Consider the following 23,804-nt stretch of genomic DNA (forward strand, 5'->3'; position numbering starts at 1 on the left):
TATTATAACCAAATGATGTTGAGGGAAACAATGTTATTTAAGAACCTGTCATAGTGTGGTAGATGCCTCTAATAAATGTTTAGATGCAAACAAGGTCATTATCTCATTTCAGAACATGAACCGTTTGTGCTAATTCTCTTCATTATCTAACCCCAAGCAACCTAGTGGTGCACAGTGATGTTCAGATGAGAATTATGAGTGCACACCCAGTCCTAGGAGGTGGTGAGGCTGAAAGCATGACACTGACCTGACTGGATAGTGGCATTGGCTACCATGGCCACCAGAGCTGCCATGATGATCAGGGTATCAAACCTAATGGTGCAGAAGCAAAGTCAGTGAGGAGACAAGGCAAAGGTGTATCAAGTTCAAGATACAACAGATGCCAAGAAAAACTCACACCAATGACTCAGAAAAAGCAATGATCCAATCATAAAACCAATTCCATAAATTTTAGATCATTACATGCCTGCTTTGTCATGTGCATAACCCAGGTTCAAACCCTACCCCACCCCCAGCCCCCATACTAGTGGAAGCTTCAGTACTCTGCTGTCTCTCCCTCACTCCCTCTGCCTCTCTGTCTCTATATATATGAAAAAGTTGGCCCAGAACAATGAAACCATGGAAATAACAATAATAGTAATAATTTTATGTCATCAGTTATTAAGCAAAAAAAAAAATACTACATTTAAGCAAACCAATGATTATTGACTGGGTACTCCAATAAATTCAGGGGGGTTAGTAGGAATTCATATCACTTTTTTCTTCCAAGATGGCTACAGTACATACTTAAACAAAATTTTTGACATGTTTTCAGAATATACTGTATAATCTTTACAATCTTTCTTGGAATTAATTTTACTAAATATATTTGTATAATTTTAATCAAAAAAATAATCATTGTTGCTCTTTTATTTTCCAGAACCAGAGAGAAGCCCATGCACAATTTTTTTTAGTTTTTACTAGTTATTTAATATTAATGTACAAAATTATAAGATAACAGGGGCATAATTCCACACTTTTCCCACCACCAGAGTTCTGTGTCCCCCTTCCTTCCACTGGAAAGTGCAGTGATTCTCCCAAGATCACATATGAGGGTTAACTATTATTCTATAACTGTCAATCTATATTTATAAATATTTGCCCATTTTTTGTGGTCCTGCCTTCTCTTCCTTTCTAAGTCACCTACTACTTCTGAGTGTCCTTCTCCTCCCCTGCCCCCCACTTCCAGGTCCTAATGAAATTGGAGTTCAGAGCCCTCTGGTTGTCTTTCCCTAACATTTCTCCCTTATGGGAGTATAGGCCAAAATTCCTTTATATATATATATATATATATATATATATATATATATATATATATATATATATATATGACAGGCAGAAATTGAGAGAGGAGGGGAAGATAGAGGGGGGAGAGAAAGACAGACACCTGCAGACCTGCTTCAATGTTTGTGAAGTGACCCCCCTTCAGTTGGAGAGCTGGGGGCTCAAACAGGGATCCCTATACAGGTCCTTGTGCTTTGTGCCATGTGTGCTTAACCCACTGCGCTACCACCCAGCCCCCTGGGCCAAAAGTCTTTATGGGGTGCAGAAAGTGCAAGGTCTGGCTTCTGTAATTGTTTCTTTGTTGGGCATGTGCATTGGCAAGTCAATGCCATGCACAATTTTAACACTCCTTGGATGCTTCTCTCATTCAGAGACACACATGCACAGAGAGAGAGAGAGAACTGCACCGTTTCCCCCTATGCCATAACACCTTCCCGATGGTGTCAGGTTGAAACCTGGGCAGTGTGTCAAGGCAAGTGCCCTCCACTGTTATCTCTCTGCCCCTCTCCCTCTTTTTGGCAGCACTGTGTAATGAACCAAGGGGCTCACACATTTAAACTTGAACAGAACAACCTCCCCAATCCAATTTTTTTTAATCTGCTTAGACAGAGGGTGACATAGGCAGGGAGGAGAAGAAGAGATAACTAAATTACCACTCCATCACTCATGGAGTTCCCTTTGGGGCAGTCCATGGTACTTTTCTATGGTGCTGGGGATCAAACACAGAGTCTCATGATGTCAAAGCATTTGACATCATTGACCAGTATTCCTTTAACCATGCACTCATCCTAGTGAGTTTCCTGACATGACAATAGTGTTTACAGAGCTCCAGTCCTGCTAAACTTTACAATACTTAGGTCAGGATTGCTTGTACCTTTGTGTCTTCATTGCCTGATACTCGAAATGAACCGTGACCGGTGAGTGATGGTTTGAGACTAGGGAGTTGGTAGTCTTGACAAGAGACCATCACACAGAGAAATATACAGTCCAGAAAAGAGTTTGCTCACATTCCTCCACATCATTCATGTGTTCTAACAACAAGACTAGGGAGATGGCCAAGTGAGCTCTGGAAGGTACTGCCTCATTGACTATGATCTTATAATGTACCAATAGCCTTTCTAAATTTTAGACCCATTAACTGTGATTCTAATTTTAGCTAGTCAATTCAAACTGATATCATTATAACAACTTTTACTGAGCCACCTGTTTCCCCACTCCCATGATTTCATTTCAAGGTGCCTCGAAATGAGGCAGAGGGAGCTTGGAAATCCACAACCATATTCCCTCCAAACTACAAGCAGAGGCCTCTTCTCTTCACCAAGAGTTTCTTCCCCACCCCAAAAGCACACATGCTCACCAGTTCCAGAACTGCTTCCTTCCAAAATAGGCTCTGGGCTCATATGTGTACAATTTCAGGAGAATTTCAACAATGTAGAGTGAAAGGAAGAGCCATTCTGCATAGGAAATGAGCGGGTTTTTCTCATCCAGAGCAATAAATATGGCATTTATAAGTATGATGACATCATAAACCCAAACAAAAATCCTGGTGGGGGAAAAAAGATCTTACCATCATGCATTTCTGCGAAAGGGTCATGTTCAGAGTCCTAATAGTGCTACTTTGTTTCCAAGCAATGAGATGGACAGTGCACACACATACACACACTCCTCATCCTCCCCTTCCCCATCCTCTTCTCCCTCTTCAGGTGAGAAAAGGTTTCAGCCCAGTCAAGGATTTGAAACATACCTGCCTCCCACTATAATCATATATTCCTTCTTGCCAAAGAGGAAATAAATAAAGAGTGGAGGGCAGGATAAAGATGTGATTTTCCCAGATTTCCCTTCAAGGGCACAATATACCCAGATGAGATGAAAACCTGGGCAAAGAGGAGTTTGAGAATTTAACACAGGATTATTATACCTCCAATACCTGTCCTTATAAAACTAGTATCTTTAACAAAGAAAGTATATTTTTTAAAAAATATTTGTTTATTTCCTTTTGTTGCCCTTGATGTTTTTTTATTGCTGCTATTGTTGTTGGATAGGACAGATAGAAATCTAGAAAGGAGGGGAAGACAGAGAGGAGGAGAGAAAGATAGACACCTGCAGACCTGCTTCACTGCCTGTGAAGTGACTTCTCTGCAGGTGGGGAGCCAGGGGCTCGAACTATGATCCTTATGCTGGTCTTTGTGCTTCGTGCCATGTGCACTTAACCTGCTGCACTACCGCCTGACTCCCAGAAAGTTATCTTAAACCTTCTTCACTCATAGTACACACAAGCCTTCAAGTTCATCTTTTTCACCATATTTGGGGTTAAAAAATGATGAAAAGGGAATAGCTGGGCTCATTCAACTTTTTAGTAATAGAGGAGGCTTGCCCTGCTGATGCTCCCTATGCTCCAAAGAATGCTGGAAGACAGACAAGGGGCTTGAAACTATTAGACTCTATGCATGAACCTCGTATGTCACATATGGACACGCATCAAATACATCAGTAGTTCAACACTGACATTCACAGAAAAGAGATTCTCCAAAAAGAGCTTTAATAGTATAATATATGGGCGGCTATACAGGATATTCACCTGCATCTTAGGTTGAATTACTTTCAATAACTTCTGAGCCATTCACTTTTATAAAACATAAATTCAAAGAAAGTAAGAGAATAGGCCTCTGATGAAAGAGGGGTTCCATATCAAACATCATCCACCAGGATGGATGTATCTCTAGGGAAGTTATCTACTGGAAAATAAAATAACTGATCAATCTCCTTAATAATCTTAGTAAATCTAACTCACCAGTCCTTACCAAATATCTTACTAATAAAAGTACTATATTTAACATCAACTTCTTATTGACTGTGATGGGACTGGAACCTTCTGGATTCAGAGTCATCAGTTTCTCTGGCTCAAAGAGCATATCTAATGTGTAGTTCTGAATCCCAAGAAATATCATAGAGGAAGCAGAATCTAGGAACCTGTTCTTTTGGCTAAGGTCATATTGAACATGTCCACAGCCTTCTTCCATGTCTCCTTGAAAAATGAAAAGCAGTGAGTGAATTGATATATAGCTTCAATGAGAAAATATTCAACCCAGACAACACTAATCAATTCCTCTAGCTTTATTTAAAGCAATTTAAGAGAAACATGTCACTTGCCTGTGCCGAACCATCTTTTGGATCAACAGACTTGCAGCTGACTGGTATACTCGAGGCAGCCAGGTTTCCAATGGGTGTGTCTTGACATTGATGGTGACCACCTGAATGTTGAGGAGGTCAGCCAAACGTAGAAAGTTTGTTTTGTCTGCAGTGAAGAAACAACCTCAAAATACATACTGTATCACAATACTGTAACACTAAAGCTCAAGGGGTGAAGTCAAGTCAGCCTTTGGGTCTACATTTCACAGGTCAACTCCTGAACCCTCAAAAGGTGAAGGTCCATAGCCAATGAGTCAGTGAGGGGAAGTCTCACATCTGTTCTCTTTCAAACCCTCAGCCATTTCAGGACAGTCAACTCAAGTATGTGATTTTGCCAGTTTGCAGACGCCACTACCTCACTCCCTGTCTTCCACTCTCCTTTCATCCTCACACAGGCCAGCACTGATTTATTTTTTTATTTTTTATTATCTTTACTTTTTTATTGGATAGAGACATCCAGAAATAAAGAGGGAAGAGGGTCATAGAGAGGAAGAGAGATAGAGAGATATCTTCAACACTGCTTCACCACTTGCAAAAATTTCCCCCTGTAGGTGGGGACTGGGATCTCTAACACAGGTCCTTGTGCATTGTAACATATGTGCTCAAGCAGGTGTGCCACCACCCAGCTCTTTTTTTTTCTGTAATGAAGTAAAATGACATCAAACAGTATGTAAGTTTCTGATGTGCATCATTATAAATTTCTATCTGTATTTAATACATTATGTTCAATAACACAAGTCTAATTCCATCCTACAACATACGGTTGGCCCCTTTTACCCAGTTTAACCATTCCTCTTCCCCCCATCTATTCTAGTAACCACTAGTTTAGTCTAAACATTTATTTTTATTTTAGCTTATTGTTTTTATGTTTTTTTTTATGTAGCACATATAAGTGAAATCTTAGAGTGTTTGTCTTTCTCCGCCTGAACTATTTCACTCAGGTTAATACCATCCAGGTACACCTATATTGTTGCAGATGATAGGGTTTTATCTTTTTACAGCTGATTATATTCTATTTTGTTAACATGCCGCATGATATCTAACCACCTGTTGCTGGGGAACTTTAGGTGTGTCTAACTTTTGAATATTATAAATAATACCACAGTGAACATGAAGAATACACAAGTCTCTGAAAATTGTGTTTTTGCATACTTCAGAAGTGGGATAACTGAATTGTGTGGAATTTTCTATTTTTATCTTTAAGATTCTCTATACTAGTTTCCATAATAGCCACACTAATTTACCTTCCCATCATCAGCATATAAGAGTTTACTATTCTCCATATCCTCTCCAACATTTGTTTCATTTTTTTTTTTGCTGGGGTTATTGCTGGGGCTCACTCAGTGCCTGCAACATGAATCCGCTGTTCCTGGAGGCCATTTTTTCCCCTCTTTGTTGCCCTTGTTGTTATAGCCTTGTTGTGGTTATTATTGTTATTGTTGATGTAGTTCATTTTTGGATAGGACAGAGAAATGGAGAGAGGAGGGAAAGACAGAGAGGGGGAGAGAAAGATAGACACCTGCAGACCTGCTTCACTGCCTGTGAAGCGACTCCCCTGTAGGTGGGGACCCGGGGGCTCAAACCGAGATCCTTGCGCTGGTCCTTGTGCTTTGTGCCACATGCACTTAACCTGCTGCGCTACTGCCAGACCCCCCCCCCCCAAAATTTGTCTCTAATCCATCACTGCTTTAAGTGTTGACCCTGTTTTCCCAACTTCAGTCTCACTTTCCTTCCCTCCCTCCTATGATGCTCCAAAATAAACATAATCTACATCCCTTCACTTGAGCCCCTTGTCCTCTTCCCACCTTTCCTCTCTTCTCAGGAACCTAATCAAACCCACAGTTTTCACAAGTTCCCACCATCCCAATGGAAAAAAAAAACAAAACTGGGAATGGGATTGTATACGGCTGTTTCGTTTAATTGTCTAGCTACTTTATTTCTTTGTTTACCACAGTTTTGATCCTTGACAAGCTGGAAATAAAAAAATTCACCACAGTTTACAGCTTGAAGGACCCTATGTTGAATGGTTGCCAAGGAAAGTGCATGTCCTTTCTTCCACCATCAACAAAATACTAGGCCTGACATACTGGATGGAACAGTCCTAATGGAGGCACCAACTCAGTCTCTTAAAGATCTAGCAAACGTCATGTCCTGGCCAGAAGCATGGTGATGGACTACAAGGTTGAGGATATATATTCAGGAATCACTGGCAGGAACCTGTTAAATTCTGTGTACTAGGCTAAAGACCTTCTTCCACCCTGAATCTAAAACTCTTTACTGGAAGAAATTGGCATCACCCATATAACAGTGTCTTGCTATATGTTTCTTTTTTCCCCCCTGAATATAGATAGACTTCTTCCCAAAGTTCCTGGAGTCATTATCATTTTTGTGGGGTTTTTTTTCCTACACATGCATCATGGCAAAATAAAATTATGACTCATGGGACATTTCTCATCTTGTTTTTTTTTTTTCTTTTTTTTTTAACTATTTATTTGATAGAGATAGAAATTGAGAAGGGAAGAGAAGACAGAGAAGGAGAGAGACAGAGGAACACCTTCAGCCCTATTTCACCATTTGTGAAGCTTTCCCCCTGCAGGTGGGGACCAGGGGCTTGAACCTGGGCCCTTTGTGCATTGTAGTGTGTGCACTTAACCAGGTGCACCACCACCTGACCCCCAACATTTAATTTAAATTATATTTAGTTATAGTCCCACCATCTTGTCTAATCTACTACTCTATTTAGATATGTTTCCATCCAGACTTCTTGAAACTGGGGAAATGAGGATATTTTGGAGTTTGGGACAAATCTCATTCACGCTATATCTTTCCACATTGCTTCTATACCTGAACAATTGTTAATTGTTAATTTAATATATAAGTTTTAGACATGCATCACTAAAAATCAGCATGTGAGGAACAGGGAGGTAGTTCTACTGAAATGCCTTGAATGCTTGAGGCCCTAGGTTTGAGCCCTTGAAACACATGTGATACAGCATGCTCTAATGTATCACTGAACTGATAAAAAGATGAAAAAAATAATAAGTAACATGTCTTTATTACATTAATTTCATCTAATTCTTTTTTAAATATTTATTTATTTTCCCTTTTTTTGCCCTTGTTGTTTTTCATTGTTATAGTTATTATTGTTGTTATTGATGTTGTCGCTGTTAGGACAGAGAAAAATGGAGAGAGGAGGGGAAGACAGAGAGGGGGAGAGAAAGAAAGACATCTGCAGACCTGCTTCACCGCCTGTAAAGTGACTCTCCCGCAGGTGGGGAGCCAGGGGCTCGAACCAGGATCCTTCCACCCGTCCTTGCACTCTGTGCCACCTGCACTTAGCCCACTGCGCTACTGCCCGACTCCCAATTTCATCTAATTCTATTCTTCACGATACAATTGACTACCTTTGCCCAATTTGTCTCCTTTTTCCTTTTTGGCAATCATTAATTGATCCTATAGTCCAATAGATTATTATTGAGTTTTTTTTGTTCATTAGTTTGATTTCTTTATAAACCATGCATGTAAATGAGATCACATAGTATCTGTCTTATCCTGTGTGTACAATAATTTTAATTTTTAAATATTTTAATTTTTTAATTAAAAAATTTCCACTAAGTGACTATCAGAAATTGAGGAAATTTTATGCATAGTAAAAATCCCAGATATTTAAGCCAGATGGCCTCCACTTCCTTTACTTTGCAGCTGCCTGGCATTGGGCAAGATACTTAACCTTTTTGACTCTCGGTTTGTATCCTGATAAATGAGGATAACAAACATCCCCAACTCACTGAAAGGAAAGATCACATACCCACCAGGAACAAAAAAATAAGCCTGATATGTCTTACACATGATAAGCATAACACAAATATCAAGCAATGTTAAGTATCAGCTAGCACTAGATAAATTTTCAGCTTTTCACTTTTAAATATTTGAATGCAATTTAGGTGTTTATTAATACATATGTCTTCTGTATTTAGATAGTCTCCCTAGAGCTAAACCCCAGATAGTGCTATAAGGTAAGAGTTTCTGTATAACTCACTACATGTTGGCAACACAGACAGGGAGGCCCTGTAAGATAGTGGAAGGACTCTAATTCTACTGTTGCATTGCCAATATTATTTTTATTTGCTATTTTAAGAACATAAAATAGTGTGGCCCGGGAGGTGGTGCAGTGAATAAAACTTTGAATTCTTAAGCATGAGATGCTGTATTCAATCCCATCATATGTGCCAGATTGATACCCTGGTTTGTTTGTTTATTTGTTTGTTTTTCCCAGAGCACTTTTGAGCTCTGGCTTTCAGTGATGGGGTGATGTGAGGGATTGAATGTAGGACTTTGGATTTTCAGGCATGAAAGCTACTAGCTTCTTCGAACATGAAGACCCCCAAATCTCATCTGCTAAATTCTTACCTTTAGGTTCCTGATTATTAAACAATTTGTTCTGCTTTATCTCTTAATGCTTTTTCAGCCACCAAGTTGCAGATGCTACCATGACACTAACCTGATGTTCCCAGGCAGACGACCTCACTAATGTGTCCTGGAATCCCACCTACCCAGAGTCCTACCACACTAAGGAAAGATAGAAACTGGCTGGGAGTATGGATAGACCTGTCATGCCATGTCCAGCAGAGAAGCAATTACAGAAACCAGACTTCCCACCTTCTTCACTCCATAATGATCCTGGGTCCATACTCCCGGAAGGAAAGAGAATAGGGAAGCTTCCAGTAGAGGGGATGGGATATGGAACTCTAGTGACGGGAATTATATGGAATTTTACCCCTCTTATCTCACAATTTTGTCAATCATTATTAAGTCACTAATAAAAAAAGAAAAAAGTTTGTTCACATAGTCACTATGCTATCTCTTCCACCCTTTCTGGATCTCTCTCTCTCCTTCTCCATCTCCTTCTTTCTCATAAATAAATAAAATATTTTGAATAAATCCTCATTTACTGTCATCAGTAGATTTCTGGAAGTTGTGATTTTTTAGCAAAACAATGTATCACAAATCCAATTTTGCTGTGGTTTGGCATTTTTCTGGTCACAAGTATCACCAAATTTCTAAGTACTGACCCAAAACACATCTAATGGTAAACAGTCAATTGTATATGCTCTCTTCCTCAATATACCTTTCTTCATATGCCTGTGAATATATTGTACATATATTTGGGATGTGGGAATAAACCTGATACCTGAGGAAAACCAATGCAAATGTGAGAGAAATGAAGAAAATTTATTCCACAATGAACCTGACCAGGAACCAAACTTTTCCCTCAGTATTACAGCCACCACCTTGAGAAACTCCCCCCTCTCAACCTCCTCTGGCCTTTTGAACTTGTGGAGAAAGGAAAGATGAAAGGCCAAGGCTACTTACCCATGTACCCTTTCTGCCCCTCATCACAGATCCTTAGAAGGAGCTCCAGGTGGGAACTGCTAATGTCTGGCGCCACAACTTTGACCAGCTGTCTCCATGGGGCCTCCTTAACCACAAACTCCGTGTCCATCTTGACTTTCAGAATGTTGAAAGCCTCTGTCATCTTGTGACGTTTCAGGTATGCCAGTTTGCGAATCTCATTCTTTAAAAAACAGATTTTCCTTCTTAGGAGAAATTTTCAGCAAAGACTCATTTCTTTATCCTAAACATCTCACAATCACTGAGGAGCCAAAGAGAAAATCACTGATGAGTCTGCTAACAAGTAAGGTTTAGAGCACTTCCCTAGCTCCAGGTTGCTAGCTAACCACTATCCACATAAACAGAATTCATCTTACCAAGTGTCAATGTGGTGGCCCATCAGTACAGTGTGTGGTGAGAAACAGAGCAGCAGAAGGCAGGAAGGTCCAGACTCCACTCTGCCCAGGAGGAGGAAGTATTTCAGAGAGAAAGAAAACTGGAAATGCTCCTAAGAGGGGCATACACACAAGAGAGGGGAGAAAAAGAAAAAAGAAAAAAAAACCAGATCTACCATTCAGTCAGTCAGGAAAGAGGAAGAAGATGGAGTGTGGACTTAAGGCAGAAAACTTAGGCTAGGAGTACTCTAAGTAGTAGTAGAAGGAAGAGGTACGGGAAGAAGTTGGAGTCTGCCTGGAGGTGCCATCTACCCATCCACAGGAAACATTACAGAAAGAGAAGGCTGAACACTCCTCTTCAGGTTACAACTGGCATCTGGTGCCCAGTCCTTTTTTTTTTTAATTTTTTTAATCTTTATTGATTTGATAGAGACAGCCAGAAGTTCAGAGCAAGGGGGATACAGTGAGAGAAGACAGAGAGACACCTGCAGCACTGCTTCACCACTTGTGAAGCGTTCCCCCTGCAGGTGGGGACCAGGGGCTCGAACCCAGGTCCTTGCGCACTGTAACATGTGCACTCAACTAGGTGCGCCACCACCCGGCCCCTGGTGCCCAGTCCTAATGCACCACATCCTGTAAGCAGGTTACCCAATACCATACTCATTTGATGATTGGTTACATAGCTAGACTAAATGCCTAAAGGGTGCTTCTTTAAGGCTCATCTTTGCTGCATCAGAACTTCGCATAGTACCAGGCACATACGTACACTTGAGATATATTTGACTGTTGGAAAAGTTATGATGCATTTTTCTATGTTTTTCTATGCAAAAATGTGTCATGACTTTTCCGACAACTCAATATCTGTAAGGCCAGGGAAATATTTCAGTCTGTTATAGCACCAACTTGCATGCCTAAAGCCCTGGAGGCTACAGGCTCAACACTCTGCACCACCTTATGCCCAAAATGAGTAATAGTCTGGCCTTTTTTCACTTGCTCGCTCTCTGCCCTCTCATAATAAATAACTCTTTTTAAAGAAATGGCATGTTTGCTGACTGGTGCACCTAAGAGAAGATTTTGAAAAGAAACACTTGTGTAGGCATGCAGGAAGCATAGCAATAGTTCTGCTCAGGGGTAAAAAAGATGGGAGGAGACCAGACTCTCCAAGACAGTGCCTTCCACACAGGGGGCTGAAAAAGTCAGAAGTAGTTGAGTTCTTGAGAGGCCCAGCCTTTGGTTAGAAGCGTCTGAGTTTCCCACAGCACGTAAAAAATTTATGACATCATCAAAGGTCACAGTGGTAGACTTGGTCCCACTTCTGCATGCATCTGAATTCTCCTGACTTTGAACTTGCCCCCGGGTGGTAAGGCAACTATGCAATGTAAATGTCAAAACATAAATATTTACATAATCAAGGGAGGGAGCCAGATGGTGGTGCACCTGGTTAAGTGCTCACATTTTAGTGCATAAGGATGTGGGTTCAAGGCCCTGGTCCCCACCTACAGAGGGAAAGCTTCACAACTGGTGAAGCAGGGTTTCAGGTGTCTCTGTCTCTCCTTCTACCTCAATTTCTCTGTGTCTCTACCCAATAATAAATAAATAATTTTTTCAAAAAACAGCATCAAAAGTACTAAAAGCCAAAAGTCACATTTTTCCTTAAGGAAAATAATTCTTGGCTGAAATGTTTCTCTGAGAAACTGATTTTACATAAATAAAAAAAGACAGTTAATTGGTAGTGAATTTGCTGGAGGGGGAGTGGGTAACAGTCAACTAGAAATGTGTCCAAGTGAGATGGCGGAGGTAGTCAGGTTATCAATAAAGCACCCTATATCCAAGCACTCAGAAGAGGCCTCTGCCTCTCCAAAACCCTTTGATATCCTTCAGACTTGAATTAAACAAGTAAGTATAAGGGCAGAAATTGTTAACTTTAAAAACCTACTGAGGGTTGTGGAGACAGCATAGTGGTAATGCAAAAGACTTTCTTGCCTGAGGCTCTGAGATCCCAGCTTCAATCCCAGGTACCACTATATGTCAGAGCTAAAAAAGACTGGTTAAAAAATAAACAGGGAGTCCGTCGGTAGTGCAACGGAAGGGTTAAGCACATGTGGCGCAAAGTTCAAGGACCAGCTAAGAATCCTGGTTCGAACCCCCCACTCCCCACCTGCAGGGGAGTCGCTTCACAGGCGGTGAAGCAGGTCTGCAGGTGTCTGTCTTTCTCTCCCCTTTTGTCTTCCCCTCTTCTCTCCATTTCTCTCTGTCTTATCCAACAATGACAACAACAATAATAACTACAACAACAATAAATAAATAAATAAACAAACAAACAGAAGTTTCTGTTTCTACTTGAAGGTTAAAAGGGATTGGAATCTTGGAGAGTATCTCTAGCTTCCAATCAAACGCAACATGTTTCAAAGAACTATGAGCAACTTGATGTATTAAAATTCAAAAGCAAAACAAGGTAACCAATTGCACTCACATTCTCACACACTGTCAGACTAGAAAAGGACAGTTCCGGGAGTTGGGCGGTGGTGCAGTAGGTTAAGCGCGCAAAGAGCAAGGTGCAGTGTAAGGATCCCGGTTCGAGCCCCGGCTCCCCACCTGCAAGGGAGTCGCTTCACAGGAAGTGAAGCAGGTCTGCAGGTGTCTATCTCTCTCTCCCCCTCTCTGTCTTCCCTTCTTCTCTCCATTTCTCTGTGTCCTATCCTATCCAAAACAACTACAATAATAAAACAAAGGCAACAAAAGGGAATAAATAAATAAATACTAAAAAAAGAAAGAAAAGGACAGTTCCACTTAGGAGAAAAGAGCAAGGCATCAAATAAGTCTTCAGGCTCACCAGAGTAAAAATAAATAATGACACTTTCATATATTTAAAGAATGTATTTATCAGCTCCCGATGCCACACCCCACCCAGATGACTGTTCCATGCCCTTGACTCCCATTTCATGCTTGTTACCTTTAAGTGCTTCCTGTAATTGTTATAGACCACAGCCAGAAAGACAGACATGAAGATGTAGGTATTGATGATGATGTAAGTTATAAAATACAGAGAATACCACCAATTGAAGTCATAGGCAGGCATCCTAGAAGGAAAAAATTACATTGCATGGTATTTCATATCTTTGGCCCACAGTGCATAAATTCAGCATTCATGGAAAATAGCCTCAAGTACACCTGAATTATAGCACAAGAGAGGTGTCCTATTGCTTTCTTATTAAAAGTTTTTTATCTTATTAAAAGTTTTTTTTTAATAAGACAAGGAGAAACTGAAGGGAGAAAGAATAAGAGAGAAGGAAAAACACCTGCAACACTGCTTTCTGCTTGTGAAGTGTTCCTTCCTATAGCTGGGAACTGAGGGCTTGAACCTGGGTCCTTGTGCATGATAATATGTGTGCTCAGATGGGTGCACCACTACCCAGCCCCTTTCAGATTCTTTTTTTTTTCCATTTACTACTGGATAGAGACAGAGAGAAACTGAGAGGGAAATGAGAGAGAGAGAGAGAGACAGAGAGAGAGAGACCTGCAGCCCTGCTTTATCACTCATGAAGCTTTTCCCCTGTAGATGTGGAACAAGGGCTTGAACCTGGGTCCTGGTACACTGTAATTTGTGGTCTTAACTAGGTGTGCCACCACCTACCCCCTCAAATTCTTTTAAATATATCTGAATTTAGTTTTAAATATAGAGAATAACTGCAATTGTGGTATTCAAAAATTTTATGACAAATATGAATAAACAATCAGTTTTTTTTTTTCTTTTTTGGTCAGCGCTTCTCATGTCCACAGACAAAGGCTCTTAACAAGATGATTTCTGTGATGGCAACTTGGCCATAGACATGAACTAAGAACACACATACATAACATCCGGACTGTTCGCAGTAGTGACCAGCACATAGAGTTCAAAGGCTATCTCCAGAATGTTGGTGAAGTAGGGTGATCCTTCCACTGTTTTAAGACCCCTAAAAAGGAATGAAAAGAGAAGAGTGTGTGTGTGAATAACCCACACACATAAATGAAATGATGGTATCTAAGAGATCTTTCCCCTTTCAAGAGTACTCCTGGGATGTTGAGAGAGATTTTTTCCCCCTTTCAAGAGCATTCCTGAAGTGTTTGAAAGAAGAACAAAGTGTCAGTAACAGATTCTGTTACCAGCAGGGCGAATCTAACACATAAGTAAATTCACAGGCAGAAACTTCTGGAGCAGCGTGCTCACCTATCCCCAAAAAGTTTCAAGGCCATAAGGGAGAAGATGAGCACGCTGAACATAAACAAGAGGAAGACGTAGAGGATGTCGGGCAGAGTGTTCCGGATGCTTCGGAAAGCCCTTCGGATCTGAGGAGATAAAATTTCATTTCATTTGAAAGATATAAGCCTATTTTCAGCAAAAAAGAAAAGAAAAAAAAGCAAGGCCTCAGGTATCTTAAACATATCCTTACCTGACGACTTTCAGGAAAGTTAATTAAGAAGACTGGCCTTAAGGCCCTAGACCATCGAACACTGTGGATGTTCACAGTTTCCAGGGACCCATAGATAATTAGGTCAATCAAGGTCAGCTGTGAGAGACACAGGACAAAGATGTCAGTATCACACTGATAGGGGACAGAGGAAGTAGCTGTGAAAATTCATGTTCACTGACCCAGAAGGAGGGTCACAACATGCCTTGTGAAATGGCAAGTTTCATAAACAGCATAATTCTAGTTCTGTAATGCTATATTAATAATAATGGCTGCTTTTTTTGTTTACTATGTAATATGGGTTAAAAAGTACCAGGGATTATGTAGCATGGATTAAAAGTTAAAGATCATTCCATTTTCTTCTCATCACACCCCTAAAGTGGGCATTATTTTCAGATGGAGACACTTGAAGCATTGAGTGAGTGAGCATGTGGCTCCTGGTCACATAGCTAATGAGGTCAAATTGGTGACTAACCCAGGATGCCTGGCACCACAGACTTTGTATACTCCTATATTAAATTATGTTGAATTTGAAGTTTTCTTCAACCTGGCATATAAAAGGTTAGGAGAGGTGAGGGGTTGGGGAGACAGCATAATGGTTATGCAAAAGACTTGAGTGCCTGAGGCTTCAAGCTCCAAGGTTCAGTCCCCAGCACCACCATTAACCAGTGCTAAGCAGTGCTATAGTGTTTCTCTCTGTGTCTTTCTATTATCTCTCATTAAAATAAAGTAAATAAAATACTAAAAAATAACAGAGGTGAGAATATCTAGAATACAGAAAACTTCTAAAAAACCTTTGTCAAGTTTGTGATCGTCAGAGAACAATAACAAATCCATTGTATTTTAGGGGGAAAAAAGTGAAAAGGATAATCTGTTATCATCAAAACTATTAATTTGTTCTGTTTGGTAGTAGATTCAGGTGTGTGCAGTGAGCCACAATACGGGAAGAAATGAGACACTGACATACAAAGAGAGTTTCCCTGGAATATGATGTTGGAGAAGGCCTTTCGGCTAGGTTTAGGCTTAGAGGGAGGTTTAAAATTATCAAAATCATGACCCAGGAGATGGCACAATGAATCAGGTGTTGGACTTAAAAACAGAGTCCTGAGTTCGATCCCCAGCATTGAACTTGTAGCAGAGTGATGTTCTGGTTCAATGTCCCTCTCTCTCTCTCTCTCTCTCTCTCTCTCTCTCTCTCTCTCATAAATAAACACACAAAGGAATGGACAAATCTCAGAAATGCTGAGAATTGGGGCAGAAAGACACAGTAAAGAATTCTGGGGATGAGATGATAGAAAAAGAAAATATGACAAGGGCTGATGACAGGTGGCTTTGAAAATCAAATTAGAGTCTCTAAGACTTGGTGAGGACTATGGTGGTCATCACTGAGAAGGCAGAGGCACAGAAATTTCGTGGTGAGTAAAGTGGTGGACTATACCTTAATCTATTTTTCTAGCCATTATTAAATCACTAATAAGTTTATCTCTGGCTTATGGTGGTGCCAGGGGCTGAACAAACTATTTCTTAATCAGTGAAGTTTAAATGTTAAGTATATCCTCTTCTTTAAGTTACTTTCACCTATTTTCAGGTCACTTTTATTCTGGCATTACTATGTCTTGTTTCTCCTTTAATTCGAAGTGCATTTGTTATATTGAAATATCCCCACTGATGTATTTTCCCTAATTGCTCTTGGGTTGTGATTTGTTTACAGCTGTGCTAACTTGCTACACCAAGCCTGTCATTGTCGCTTCAACCAAGTGAAATCTATTGAGTCCTTTTCCTTCATTGTTTCTGCTTTTGACCAACCCCAAACTCTTTTAACAGAACTGTAATGAATACCCACCGCTATGGTTAACATGACGCAGATATTTTTTGTATCCTTCCAGAAAACCCTTTGAGGAGTGACTTTCGCAAAATGTACGAGTCTCCCAAAAAACGCAGTCAGACAGAGCACTTCTGCTATGGAGGTAGCCTGCATAGAGAACACAGAGACTAAGCACAACACCGTGCCGTCTGGAGATTCCACATGAATTTACACTGACTTGAAGAACACACACACACACTTTGAGAATTAGCTGTATTTCTTAATTTTACTGAAATTTGCAAAGAAATTCTTTGCTGGTTGGAATGGCTTCTTCCTCCTAAAAGGAACCCTGCCCTTAGCCACCAATTCCACTAGCAGGGCTTTTCTGGAAGGATGGAATCAGCAGAAAGTATTTTCCCAGGGAAGAAGTCAGGTCCAGCAGAGGAAGTTTTTTTTTTCACCACCTCCTGGGCCACTTATGAGTCTCTCATGGGAGGAAGATGTTTTTTATCCACTCAAATTCCCCGTGTTCATATTCAGAACAAACATCTAGAAGTTTAATTTCTCTAGTAGCAGACGAGCTCTCCAGAGATGTGTTTTGAAATGGCAGTTCATTTCTCAGTCATCTCTGCCACTGCCACCTGCATTTGGCTGGATAGAGGAGAAAAGGGGGTGGGGGCACTGAGACATAGTGGAAGGATCTGACCATCTCCCTCTGCAGGCTACAAGGCAGCAACTTTACATTTCCTGGAAACAGCTAGACATGCAGCTTGGGACTGCCACCCATGTTTGAACTCCGTTGTCATGAGGCAGTAACGGCTCCCAAAGAAGGGCACTTTTCTCCATCAATGGGAGTGCAGGAATCAGGAAGAGACAAAGAAAGAGGCAATTTTGTTTAGGCTAGAAAGATGGCAAGATATGGGGAAAGGAGTGGAGTAAATGGACTTGCAAAGGAACAGGGAGTTAGAGGCTGACTGCACACTAAAACCAACAGATGGCACAATACTCCTCCCCACAACCCAGAATTCCCAGGAATACTGGGCACATGCATAAGTTGCAGCTCCATACAAGCCTTCCAGTCTCAATCTGTTTATGTTTGAAGGGCTACAGAAACTATCAAGATCAGGCTTGCAAAAGCTCCAAGACACCCCTGTTCACAATAAAATTTACTTGATAATGAAGCATCTGACCAAAGCCTTCCCTAAGCACATTTGATTTTAGAGACTTGAAATATAAATCCTGGCTAAAGGAACACTTTGAAGTTCAGGCAGCTAACCCACAGTGGCATGTGACTAATAATAGGGGTGAGAACTCAAAAACAGTTGCAACAGACTGGAAAGAAGACTCCACTGAATCCTCACCATAGCCATCATGGCCCAGCTCAGGAGGCTCTACCTGGGTCTGTGCATACACCGCTCTGTGCTTCATTAGATTATGTGTTTTGCTTGACAGTCACTGAGCTTGAAGCTTTCTCCTAGAGGTTTCAATCATTGCAGAATACTAACTATATAGTTATGTGGCAGATACCACTTTGGCGGCCCCCAATGAACCACAATCTCAGTTCCTATCCCTTCATGCTGGGTCCTTCCATGTTGACTTAGGAGTTGGGATCCAGGCAGTGGTGTACCAATTTAAGTGCATATATTACAGTGCACTAGGACCCAGGTTCAAGCCCCTGGTTCCTACCTGTAGGGGGAAAGCTTCATGAGTGGTGAAGCAGGGCTACAAGTATCTCTCTGTTTCTTTCCCTCTCTACCTCCCCCTCTCCTCTCAATTTTCCTCTTTTTCTATCCAATAATAAATAAATAAAAACACAAAAAGAGAGTACACACAAGGGAGTTGGGTGCTAGCGCAGCAGGTTAAGTGCAAGTGGCTCAAAGTGCAAGGACCAGCGTAAGTATCCCAGTTCGAGCCTCTGGCTCCCCACCTGCAGGAGATCGCTTCACAGGTGGTGAAACAGGTCTGCAGGTGTTTGTCTTTCTCTTCCCTTCTCTGTCTTCCCCTCCTCTCTCCATTTCTCTCTGTCCTATCCAATAATGATGACATCAACAACAATAGCTACAACAATAAAAAGGGCAACCACAACAAAAAAATAAATATTTTAAAAAAGAGAGAGTGTGCATACATGGGGGTAGATGACATATGGTTATGCAAAAAGACTCTCATGCCCGAGGTGTTAAAATCCAAGGTTTAATCCCCTGCACCACCATAAGCCAGAGCTGATTAATGCTCTGGGGAAAAAAAAAAAAAGAAAAAGAAAACACAAGATTAATTTAGGGCTTGGACACCAAACGAGCTTTAGCCAATAGCATCAATAAGTGTCAGGTAAGTCAAAGTTGTTGGCTTATGCATGTGGGATGATTCTTCTTGGATCCACCACCCACTGGGAAATATCACATGAAAGATAATGAAAACTGGGGGCTGGTTGGTGGTGCACCTGGTAGAACATACATATTACCATGCACAAGGACTTGAGTTCAAACCTCCAGTCCCCACCTGAAGGGGGGAATCTTCATGAGCTGGGGAGCAATGCTACAAGTGTCTCTTCCTCTCTATCTCCTCTTCCTTTCTCAATTTGTTTATAAGATAAATACTTAAATATTTTTAAAAGATAATAAACACCTGGTTAAATCTGGAATGGACAAACATTATGGATTAAAGGGCCAGAGAGTATATATTGTAGGTTTTACATATCCCACAATCCCTGTCACGACTACTCTCACAGGTGAGAGCAGAGTCAAGTATAAAATTAACATGAACAGGTTATTAATTTGCATTTAGACTCACCAGTAGTATCTGATAAATTTGATTCAAAATCATATGTGATATGCTACTAAATACCAATAAACACTTTAAGGACTTTGACTATGATTATGTCAAGTAGATGTTATCTACTTACCATTAAATAAACCTTTGATAAGGATTCTTCCCATCTTCGTCAATATAAATAAAACCAAACCTATATTTACTGAAATTTGAGAGAGGGTGGAGGAAAGATAAGAAGCCCAAACAATCTATGGCAAAGTCTCCTAAGCCATTCTGCTTTTAATGCTTACCAAGAAAGGCAGGGGAAACAACGCCGGTTCCTCAAACAGGGCAAGAGAAAGGTCTATACAAATAAAGAAGTATGTGATGGCTTGCATTGTCCAGTGGTTATAAAAATAATAAAGTCTGTAGAGGGGAAGATGAAAAATGATTATAAACATGGAGCCAGAGTGAAACAGTGCTCAGAATTCCCACTAGAAAATGAAAGGCAGGTAAAAGCACCATCCTGGCTATGTCCACAGTACCTTTAAATTCTAGGGAACAGGGGACAGAATTAATTTAGCACATGCTACAAAACACAAGTAGGAAAATCCAAGAAGATTATCATATCTCAAAAAAGAGTCTCAAAACAGTCTCAAACTAAGATCAGTACCTAATGCTATTAGAGGACTTTGAACAGTGACTGGTACAGAGTGAATCCTCAGTTAAAGTAGCTCATTCCTATGAGCCACGGCCCGACTTATTTTATTATAGTATTTATTTATATTTATTGCATATGTGTGGAGCCCTGGGCTCCTTATCCCATATTGCATTAAAAATAGTAATAAAATATGCATCATGCATCTTAACATGGTGGACTAAAAGTTCTCATTCCCACCCCCCATTACCCACACACTCCAGCTCTATGATATCCAAGGATGAGGCAGGCATTCTATGCTTTTGGAGACACTGATGCTAAGAAATGATTTTTTTATTATTCTGAGTCAAATTCGTGGGTCTTAATTCAACCCTTATGGTGTGAATGAGAACATACTGAATCTAAAGAAAAATATATTTATGTATGTATGCATGCATATGTATATATGGACTATACCAGAAAGTAGCAGAAAGCAAAAGGACAAGTCTTCACTTAGGCAGCTCTAAGAGGATAACCCTGCCTGGGAGGAAAAGATGGTGGCACATTTTCACTTGAAGGTTCTATATCCTATTCTAGGTGTTATTCAGATACTCATTTATTTATCTTTGCTTAAAGTATACAGTAAATGCTTCTCTACCATGCCCTTTTTTTAAATTTCTTTTTTTTTTGTTCATTTATTTTCCCTTCTGTTGCCCTTTTTATTGTTGTAGTTATTATTGTTGTTGTTATCGTCATTGTTAGATAGGACCGAGAGAAACTGAGAGCGCAAGAGAAGAAAGAGAGGGGGAGAGAAAGATAGACACCTGCAGACCTGCTTCACCACCTGTGAAGTGACACCCCTGCAGGTGGGGAGCCGGGGCCTTGAACTGGAATCCTTTTGCCAGTCCTTAACACTTCACGCCACGTGTGCTTAACTGGCTGCACTACCGCCCAACTCCCTCTACCATGCTCTTAAACCTTAAATAAAAAAATCAGAATCTACTTAAACCTATGAGTTTTGTTACTCTCAAACTATTTGTTAGAACATTGTCTTAAGTTTGGATTCAACTTAAGTAATATTAAGTGCCAAAGAATGGATGGTTCCCCACTAAAATCCTAGTGGTATTTCCTCCCCTTCTTGAGGCCAGACCCCATAGACCAATTTGGATACTACAAATAACACTCAATGCTTTAACAGCTGAGAGAATACCAAGCTCGTCAGATAAAAAAAGGGGACTACAGCTGATAACTGCTTATTTTGCAGTACCTAGATATTTGCCTTTTACCCCTGTGTCACCTTAATAAAGCCTAGAATTATTTAAAGCCCCCTCCCCCAAAAAGGGGACTGCAAAAGCTGGAAAAGGGCAAAAGACTGGCTCACTTAATGATGGCCTCTTTGGTCACTACCAGGCCACCCCATCACCTAGGATTTCCCTGTAAATATAATGCTGTCTCCACTATCACTGATCACTTCCATTATGAATGTCACCATAACCCTATCAAGGACCTTGCCCTCACTATAAAATAGCAATGGTAGGGACTAGAGATTTCCCCATCTTCTGAAAGGAGACTGGGTCAACCTATTATGCCACTCGAGGAAGACTGGTCTTGAAATGACTGCAGCCTACATGTTCCCAGCTTTGATCATGGACTGCTAGCTAGATTGACAGAGACTCAGAGGTTACACAGGTTCCTGCACTAAATGTGAATATATATGGGCCCTGGGTCAAACTGATGTGGTAAACAGTTAATATATTAATATTTTCTTCAAGTTTGGGAAACTCTGCTTTAATCCAGCTTTCTAGCCCTATTTCTAGTCCTGTGACCATATCTTTCCAGTAGTATTTTTAGGCCACCTTCTTGTTAGCTATCAAGCTCAGGCAAAAAAAAAAAAAGGGGGGGGAGGGTGTCCCAAGGAACATACCTAAAATAGATTTCCAAGCTTCTTACCACTCTAAAATCCCTATTCTCACCTGCTCTATTCCTACTTTCTGATTCCTATATATTAAACATTTTGTCCTGCCTCATAACTTACTGCCTTTCAGATACCAAGCTGCAAATGCTAGTATGAGTCCATCCTAAACTCCATGAGCAAACCTGGGACCTCACCTTTCTAGAGCCCTACCCCACTAGGGAAACATAGAAACAGACTAGGAGTATGGATCAACCTGCCAATGCTAATGCACATCAGAGAAGCAATCACAGAAGCCAGAACTCCTACCTTCTGCACCTCAAAAAGAATCCTGGTCCATACTCTGAGGGGGAGAAGATGACTAGAGATCTTGGAAACCCAATTCCATCAGGACCCAGAAAGAGAAGAGAAAAAGGTGAAAGACATTCAGAAGCGGTAATAGGTGTAGCTATGACTTAAAATGGAAGAGAAGACAGGACCATAGAAAAAAATGGGGAAAAAAATAGAGAGACAAATAGTTATTGAAATAATAGTCAAGCCATTTCCGTGATCTTGGGAGAATCACTGCAATTTCCAATGGAAGGAATAAGGACACAAAACTCTGGTGGTGGGAAAGGTGTGGAACTGTACCCCTGTTATATTTTAATTTGTAAATAACTTAAAAAATTAAAAGAGATTCCAGTATGCAAAACACTCTTATCCCCCCTACTTACAAGGAGATGAGAAATAGTATTTATGTGCCAACAACTGTACAGTAAACCATTAACCTCCCCAATAACATTATGGAAGAAAATAGATTTAAAAAAAAAACAGATGGTTCTATGTGACAGTTTAACATTTTAATTACCTGATGGCCTGAGGGGATGTTTCAAATGGAACATTCCTGTTGTATTGAGCATCAGAAACATAGGCTGCTGCCAGGAGGAGGTCCTGCACCCAGTGGGAAAGAGTGAAAGGAGAACAAAGTCAGATGGAAAGGAAGATTTTTTTTTTCATTTATAAGTCTGTCTCAAGAGGAAACCCCACTACCACTCTCCTAGCCCCAGGGTGGCCAGAAGAAATCAATATGACGAGTAGTAGTTTTAGACTCCAGATTTTTTTTTTCTGAGCAGAGATAATCCTGCAGTGAGGACCAGTCACAACATATTTAACTTCACTGGATTTAAATACAGCTTCAGAGGAGGAAACAAAAGCAAGAGATCACTCAATATTGTCAAGCATAACTTTTACAAGTGAATTATTATTTTTTAATTTTTTAATCTTTATTTATTGGAAAGAAACAACTAGAAATCAAGAGGGAAGGGGGTAATAGAGAGGGAAAGAGACAGAGAGACACCTGCAGCCCTGCTTCACCACTTGAAAAGTTCTCCCTCTGCGAGTGGGGACCGGGGGCTTGAACCCAGGTCCTTGCGCACTGTAATACATGTACTCAACCAGTTGCACCACCACCCAGCCCCTACAAGTGAATTAACTTTCTTGATGACTTTTAAAACGCTTCCTTAATGCATAACTCCAATCTACACATATATGTAATTTTTAAACATTATTTATTTGTGATTTAATAGTGGTCTACACAATTATAAGATTATGAGAGGTGTGTGACACACTGGGTTGAGTTACCATATTACCATGCAAGGATCCAGGTTCAAAGCCCCACTCCCCACCTTTGGGAGGGAAGCTTTATGAGCAGTAAAACAGGGTTGCAGGTGTTTTCCTCTCTATATACCCCTTTCATCTCAATTCTTCTCTGTCTTGTCAAGTTAAAAAAAAAAAAAGAAAAGGGAGACAGAAGAAGAGAAAAAGAGAGGAAAGGGGAGGAGAGGGCAGGGGAGGAGAGGGGAGGGAAGAAAAAAAGAAAAAGAGAAAAGAAAAGAAAAATACACTGCCAGGAGCAGTGGATTTGTGCAGGCACCAAATCCCAATATTAACCCTGGTGGCAATTAAAACAAAGCTTATAGGG

The 23,804-nt window shown here is 40.5% G+C and overlaps 1 protein-coding gene across 4 annotated transcripts in view; it reads right to left on the reverse strand.

Moving 5' to 3' along the window:
• The window catches only part of LOC103115664 (two pore calcium channel protein 1-like), a 36,409-nt gene that overhangs the window by 7,425 nt on the left and 5,180 nt on the right, over positions 1-23,804 (reverse strand). Inside the window, exons 2-12 of one of the 4 annotated variants that reach the window (XM_060187273.1) lie at positions 22,692-22,774; positions 19,607-19,721; positions 16,590-16,718; positions 14,729-14,845; positions 14,506-14,624; positions 14,150-14,251; positions 13,252-13,378; positions 9,886-10,087; positions 4,474-4,618; positions 2,681-2,866; positions 248-312 (exon numbers count right to left, since the gene is read on the reverse strand). In XM_060187273.1, the coding sequence (XP_060043256.1) occupies positions 248-312; positions 2,681-2,866; positions 4,474-4,618; positions 9,886-10,087; positions 13,252-13,378; positions 14,150-14,251; positions 14,506-14,624; positions 14,729-14,845; positions 16,590-16,718; positions 19,607-19,721; positions 22,692-22,774 (1,390 nt within the window). The remainder of the gene's footprint in view (positions 1-247; positions 313-2,680; positions 2,867-4,473; positions 4,619-9,885; positions 10,088-13,251; positions 13,379-14,149; positions 14,252-14,505; positions 14,625-14,728; positions 14,846-16,589; positions 16,719-19,606; positions 19,722-22,691; positions 22,775-23,804) is intronic. The other 3 variants (XM_060187274.1, XM_060187275.1, XM_060187276.1) reach the window with 3 other exon arrangements.

This window comes from Erinaceus europaeus, chromosome 3, assembly GCF_950295315.1.
Source record: "Erinaceus europaeus chromosome 3, mEriEur2.1, whole genome shotgun sequence".
Classification (NCBI taxonomy): domain Eukaryota; kingdom Metazoa; phylum Chordata; class Mammalia; order Eulipotyphla; family Erinaceidae; genus Erinaceus; species Erinaceus europaeus.